At 35.5% G+C, this 7,717-nt stretch overlaps 1 protein-coding gene across 1 annotated transcript; it reads right to left on the bottom strand.

Moving 5' to 3' along the window:
* Positions 1-227: 227 nt before the first annotated feature.
* On the bottom strand, positions 228-4,719 carry LOC127088216 (proline--tRNA ligase, chloroplastic/mitochondrial). Its single transcript, XM_051029130.1, has 11 exons — positions 4,288-4,719; positions 4,145-4,201; positions 3,794-3,904; positions 3,545-3,631; positions 3,330-3,443; positions 3,034-3,240; positions 2,037-2,174; positions 1,215-1,376; positions 878-1,077; positions 620-703; positions 228-498 (listed from the first exon to the last, which is right to left on the bottom strand). Exons 1-11 carry the CDS (start codon positions 4,618-4,620, stop codon positions 357-359), a joined length of 1,635 nt encoding a protein of 544 aa, XP_050885087.1. The 5' UTR covers positions 4,621-4,719; the 3' UTR covers positions 228-356.
* Between the last annotated feature and the right edge of the window lie 2,998 nt (positions 4,720-7,717).

The raw sequence follows: 7,717 nt of genomic DNA, 5'->3' as shown, positions 1-7,717 counted from the left end.
ATCCGGTGTATCATAATACCCACAAAACTGTTCAGCTTTGAAAATCCATTCCGCCACATTTTTATCATCAAACCTAGGAAATCAGGTGTATCATAAAAATTACAGTGACGTCACCAAACTCACTATAATCTTTCAAAACAATGACAGCAGACTAAGAATATAAATTACACTTACTCCGAACAGACACATACCCTTTACAACTTGCCCAAGTGATAACAAAAAATTAATTATTCAGAATAGCAAGAATGCGAAAATAATAATAAGAAGCCAAGTACCCGTCCATAAATCATTATTATTTTTTATACAACCACAAATCATATTATTTGAAAGTTAAAAAGTCAAACAAACTTGCAAAGTTAGTAAGATTTGGCAAAAATGGCCACTTCTTCAGCAGGATCTCCAGTCATCAAGCATCTTTTAATCCCTTGTGGCTGTTCAAATGGAAAACACCTGATAGTTGCTCCAGTTTCCTCTTTAACTTTTAACTCATCTTCATCGCTGCGACATTGCAAAGCTTAACATTAGAGTTGTTAATCATGGTCTTCATTCATGGTTACATATTAGTTATTTGTCACTGTCATAACATGCTTATATGAGAAATAAAGGATAAAAACACAACCTAGCAGACCAAGGGCCCCTTGCCCATTTGCCTTGTGATATCGCAGCTTTAAGATCATCATATGTGCTCACATCTACAATATTACTGCAAAATAAATAATGTTCATGTCAATTTGTCTGTTTGCTGGGGATGCCATAAACATGAGTGCAAAAGGAAGTTCGCAACATGATGATCACACGAACTCATTCCAAAATTAGTAGAACTTTAGAAGATTCAAATATCTATCACAGGCAAAATAACATCTAAAAAGAAATGAACCTGTCTCGAAATGCAATTGCCCTTTCCAAAAGAGAAGATTGTATCTCCTCCAACTTGTCTTTAACATACACCGCCAAAATTGAAGGCTCCATAGAGATTCCAAACACTTTTCCTTGCTTCCCTGGAATATCTCTCCTGGATATGACTACACTTCCACTAGACACATCACGGGGACCAATTTCAATTCTAAGAGGAACTCCCTGAAATAGGAAGATAAAAATAATTAAATATGTTCAGATAGTCAAGTATGAAAAGATCCAGCAGTATAAACAGAAGCAATGTGTATGATTTGGTTTCAGAAAGGGAAAAAAAAAACTATCCATGTTCAACACCAAACCTTCATTTCCCAAAAATTGAATTTCCATCCAGGGGTTCTTTGATCGGAATCATCGAGTTTAACTTTAACGCCGGAGTTTTTAAGAGCTTCTTTTACAGACAATGCTGCATTAAGAACTGCCATCTTTTCATCATCCTTTTTCCAAATTGGAACAATTACCACCTAGTCAAATATGAAAAATAAAATTACAAATAGAAGAACAGATATGGAAAACTATCCTATATTTGGATGTTGAAGTTGAGTAGAAGAAAAAGATTTTTTTTCCACTTCCAATAACCATCCCCTTATATGACAATTTTATAATATGAGAGTAATAAAATGAAAAAGCATTATGTAATCTTCTCAGCATTTCATCATAATTTTTGTTGCATTTTACAATTCTTACAATTTAGAATTAAAACATTTCCTTCTCTTCTCAAATTCCTTCATTCAAATATACTCTAAATGAAATTCGGGTATCCAATGCAGGAATATATGCAGTGAGATGTTACACTGAGTCAAGTAACATGGATAAATAAATGGCTCTAAATTAGAAGTTACAAACAAACTGATTTCATGGAAGAAAATGAACTGGGGACTAAAAACATGACACTTAAACAAACTGTCCAAAAGAGACAGCTTTCATTATATTATAACGAGATCAGATTTCAAATTGAATTTAGTCTTGTTGCTATAGTTTTTATTCAGTAAAAGTAGCAAACTTTACATTATGTACTATATTTTTCTGATCAAGGTCCAGAATATTCCAACCACTCAAAAGATACATTTAGAGTACCAATGGTGTCTGCACATGATTTCAACACCAATACTATCTAAACGCACCTGTATTGGTGCAATCTTTGGAGGAAGCATTAGTCCAGCATCATCTCCATGTGTCATGATGATGCCTCCAACAAAACGAGTACTAACTGCCCATGATGTCTGCCAAATATATTCCCTGTGTCCATTTTCATCTGTGAACTGCACAAGCATACATTTTGAGCAGCTGCATTCTCATTGAAAGGATTATATCAATACTTTAAACCCAAAAAAAAAAGGTAACAGTTGGAAGAAAACCCCATTGAAGAAAAGAAAATGGATAAAGTATCACATAAATGAATAAAAGAACCAAAGAGGGAAAAACAGAATCTAGATACTGCAGCTTCTAAAAGGTTCACTTAAGTCTTTCCAGTAAGTATTTTGCTTTTTAGTTTTGATAGCTCGGTATTTAGTGAAAAAGTTGAGTTATATGATGTGGCACAGTCAATATGTCTTGGATAGTATAGAAGTTTTAATTAAAATTGGAAATATATATAATATTATGAATATTATGAATATTATGAATACTTTAGCTCAAGTTAGTTTTTATGTACAAGCGATTGTAGGCCTAGCTCTGTTTCCTATTTAAGAAAGGATTGTTGTGTAAGTGTGTATTGAGCAATTGCAACGATTCTCACTCTCCTCATCCCACCTCCTCTTATTTACATAAAAACAGCTTCCTTAATCCTATATACAGCTGTAACCGGTGAGAAAATCTCATATCACTAAGACTTTGAGCTGATTTAACTCGACAGTGTAAATTTAGCAGTTACAAGTAACAAATAGAGAGTTGTGTTTGGACACCAGAACTTGCAGAAAAAAATAATTAAGTATAAAAAGACACCGAGATAGATTGCAAAATCAATCTTGCATAAGAGCCTAAATAAATAACTCAAAAAACAAAACATCCCACTAGCAACTTTATTAAATGGAGGCACGTAATTCTAAAAGATAAACTGAAAAGGAAAAAAAAAATGCTCCACAGGAATGAAGTATTTTGTGTTCAGTAACAGCATCAGACCTGTGTTTCAAAGGCACGGGAAAAGTTTTGCCCAAGGTTGTGGCTGGTTCCTGCTTGCAACGCTTTTTTGTCGCCCATCATTGCCTCAATTGTATAGGTCTTACAAGCACCAGCAAATGTTTCCACTTTAGATTTCCGACCCGGAATAACAGGTATTGCAGCTTCCTCAAAAGAAAATCTGGTATAGATGTCAATCATTTGTTTAGCCTGCAGTTGAGCATAATATTTGTAATAAGATGAAGCTGTTATATAAGCTAATGAAGACTTTTTAATCTTGACGAAGAGAATATGCAGACCTCAGTTTCTGCCTCTTCGGAAGTTGCATGAGCGGTATGACCTTCTTGCCAAAGAAATTCAAGAGTTCTCACAAATGGTTTAGTGCGCATCTCCCATCTTGTGACATTTGCCCACTGAAACACATTCATTCAACAGGAAAAAGTAGGTTAAATTGTCCCATCATAGAAGATCAATCAAGGTTTTCCTTACAAACAAATGCCAGGACAACATTTACCTGATTAATCAAGAGAGGAAGATCACGGTAGCTATGGATCCACTGAGTAAACATGTGATTCACAATGGTTTCACTTGTAGGTCGGACCTGCCACAGCCTCAAGAAACGGAAAAATCAAAGATAAAACCTTAGGTCACAGCTTTTCAATGAATACTGCAGATGACTAATTTCTTCAACTCAATATATTCAATAAACACAACGACATTTACATAAAAACAATCATAACGAAAGTTTGAAGAGCATGCATACCACGAGCTTCTCTTCAAGTTCCTTTCCACCCCCAATTGTCACTAGTGCTAACTCAGGACTAAAACCCTCAACGTGACTTGCTTCTTTCTCTATAAACGAGTAAGGAATAAACTGCAACACGGATTGAAGAAAGAGCGTCAAACAAATGATAGATGATGTAATTTCATGCTATGGCCATAAACATATACCAAAAAATTCACTGGTATCAAAAAATTAAAGTAAAAATTTGTAAAATGCAACTAGGAATAGTCTCATTCTCATAATCCATCATCATAATAGGCAAACAAATTGCAGATTTATCATTAATTAAGGTAAATAAATGGTTAATTAACTATGGTAGTTAACATGTACCTGTGGAAAATACATGTTACTGTGTCCAGTTTCTTTGAACTTCACATTCAAATACTCCTACATGAACAATAAACAGAATTAAATAAGTTGAAGAAAAAAATTGAAACAAAAATTAAAAGCGAATGGATAGAGAAAGAATGAACCTGAATGGATTCCCAAATGGCGTAACCGTAGGGACGAATGACCATTGTACCGCGAACCGGACCATAATCAGCTAGTTCAGCGTGGGCAATGATATCGAGATACCACGCATTGAAGTCCTGTGACCTAGGCGTGATGACTCGGTCGGGGACTCGGTTTTTCGAGTTGTCAACTCGGTCCTTGGTTTCCGCCGCAGTTGCTTTGGCGGAGAAGGTGACGGTGAGTGGCTGGCGAAAGTGGCGGCGTCGGAGAACGACTGGGGAACGGCGAGAAATTGAGATTGTTGAGGGTGAGGAGAAGAGGTGGGTGAAAGAGGATAGCTTGAGAGACACCATTCGTGTGGTTTTGGAGAAGGAGAGTGTGAAAGAGTAAGTAGAAACTAAACTGAGATGAGGTTTTGTTTTGACCAGTTTCTTATGTTCTGATATTCATTTACGATAAATGTAAATATAGTGTAGTGTATTGAATTTAAAATGTGATTTAGGTAAATTTACTACAAAGTAGTATTGAAAAAATATATATTGTAATCAAAATTAAAATAAATATGTGGACAATTTTTTTTCAATTAGAAAATTTATTTTAGAACGGAGGGTATATTACATGAAACATTTTTTCTATGAGAGTTATTAACTAATATTTTACAATTGAATTTAGTGTATAATTTACATATTGCATACTTATAAGCTTAAATTTAAGTGATATCTTATATGAACGAAATGAAGTAAAGTTTTATTGAGGTGGATTTGTGTTTTCGATGCAATGAATAAGGGATTAATTTGTAAGGTTATTATTTTAATGAATAAGTCGGTGTAAGGACCGGAAGAAAAATGGGAGTGTGAATCGATTTGAATATACGGAATGACGCGTTTTCTTCTTTATAAAGTGTGAGTCATTAGAATCGTTCATGTGAGATGAGACGAGTTGGGTGGGTGATCGTTGGATCTAATCAAACGGTGATTGATGCGTTTGAGGGTGAAATCATCTCCTCATGTTGGAATGAAGGATCACCTACTCAATGTGTCATTTCGTTGGATACCGCTCTTGGGCCTTTTGCTATGGGCCTTGCGAACATCCAAATCAAGTGTCCCTCAAGTCTTTGTCTCTAGTTTGTAGGACCAGGGTTTACCGTTTACGCCCATAGGCTGGTTAGTGGCAGGGGTGGGCGAAGAGTCTTGATGAGACGTCACTCTTATTGGGAATAGACACATTAAATGTATTTCCTGTAACATGTAGCATTTTGTAAGGAGCTTTCGACGTGTGTTTGTCATACCCCAAAATTTGCCCATTAATATTTCAAGACATTTTGCAAGGCATTCCGACTCATATATAACACTGATCTTGAAGAAACAAAGGCCCAGCTCACGGATGGCCCAATCCAGAAAATGGCCCAAACTGGCCTGTTCGCTACGCGCTCGCCTAGCGAAGCTGACAGACAACAAAAATTTCGGGCTTCATTCTGAGCCCATTAGGTCACCATTATCACTATAAATACCAGCACTTCAGTAATAAATAAAAAATAAAAAAAGAAAAAAAAAGGAAAAAAAAATAAAAAAAGAAAAAAAAATTTTAATTAATTAATTAATTAATTAATTAATTAATTAAATAATTAAAATAAATAAATAAAATATAACAAATTATTTTGGACTTGGGTCTCCCTCATTCCAAGCCCATTACCCACGAAATCAGTCTATAAATACTGAAGTTTCAGTAGAGGAAAGGACACTTGGAGTTACACTGGGAGATTCACTGAAAAAAAAAGAGGAGGAAAACAGAGAAGAACGAATAGAAGTTTTGGCATAGGAACCCTGCCTACCCGGAGAATTCAGAGTAAAGAAACCCTGAAGGCAGCCCATCTGCACCGAAGCCATCGCCGTCCAATTCCCGCTGCCTAACTTATTCCGATACTACAAGTGGTCAATCCCTTCAACCTTGAATTGGCAAACAGGTTTGCGTATCTCTATTGTTTATACTTTCAATTGGCCATATCTACATATATAATGCATCATGATAAAATGTTGATATATAATTTGCTTTCGTATGGGAATTTAAATATGCCTGAATACCCTGAATGTTTGACCATGTTATTCCTGTGATAAAATGCCATAAAATTCAAAGTTCCTAACATGGGGCTGTTTTCAAATTCAAAATCCGTGGCCGCTCGCTAGCACCTCGCTAGGCGAGCCTGGGGCGAGTATTCGCCTGGCCTTCGCTAGGCGAGGCAGAGGCGAACGAGACAGTAGCTGACTTTTCTATTCTTTTTTTTTATGTTTTATCATAGCCATGCATTATTCATCCTATCCTATTTATTGTTGTGATATTTCTCCGGTGTAATCTTCGATTGCACCCTGATTTGGTGTTCTGACATGTTTCTTTTTTTTTTAGTTTCGTAAAGGTTCGCATATCCCAGGAAAAGGTTATTGGCTAGGTATTCCACTTTAGTTGTGGGATACCCTTGTGGAGTTTCACCCTAAATTAATTTTTAATGTATTAATTTCTAATGTATTAATTTTTTTTAATATATTATTTTTAATAATTTTAATGTGGAGTTTCATCCTAATTATATAATTAATTGTAAAACTTTGCCTTTGAATAAGTGATCTTGGACCTCTCTTTGTTGCCTTACGATTACGATATTACGGTCATGTCCCGCGAACGTGGGGATACCCTTAGCAAAGACCCTTCGGTTAAATCATCATAAAATAAATTATAGTCCCTCGGATGTTGCCTTTGAATATACAACTTTGTCCCTCGATGACCCTCCGATGTTGCCTACGGTTAAAAGATGATAGTCCCTTCGAATGCTAAGGTATCCTCGTAACTGTTGCCTTCAATGACCAATCGATGACCCTACGATGACCCTTTTACATCCAAAGGATAAAACTACTTATTTCTCAATAATAAGGACAGTTTTACCCTCATAAGGATAGGAAATACTCATAAAGACCTTGGGTCGGTATAACTCTTAATTGCTGGCTCACAACCTAAAACATTTTTTCACACCTCACACCTTTCAAAATACCTTCAGAAAATCACCACTTGGTATACATTCATACTAGAATCATTACCGAGTTATATTTTTCTAAACAATTTTCAAAACTAAACGAGATAATCACTTTGTATACATTCATACAAGAATCATTACAAAGTTAAATTCTCTTTTCAAAACAATTTTTCTAAACAATTCACAAACACTTTTTTTTAGACAAAAATAATATAAGTGATCGAGCAATTAAGAGCCCATGGATAACCATGGATACAAAGGGTGCTAACACCTTCCCTTTGTATAATGTACCTCCCGAACCCAAAATCTAAATTAAGGTTTTTCCTGTTCTTTTCCACCTTTCCTTATTGGATAAAAGAAAAGTCGGTGGCGACTCTTGCTAACCGCGACATTGCAATTAAAACCACAAAAAAGTCCAGTTCACCGTATGA

This window comes from Lathyrus oleraceus, chromosome 5 (assembly GCF_024323335.1).
Source record: "Lathyrus oleraceus cultivar Zhongwan6 chromosome 5, CAAS_Psat_ZW6_1.0, whole genome shotgun sequence".
Lineage (NCBI taxonomy): Eukaryota > Viridiplantae > Streptophyta > Magnoliopsida > Fabales > Fabaceae > Lathyrus > Lathyrus oleraceus.
The sequence above is the reverse complement of the archived record's forward strand: the minus strand, read 5'-3'. Positions and strand labels throughout refer to the sequence as shown.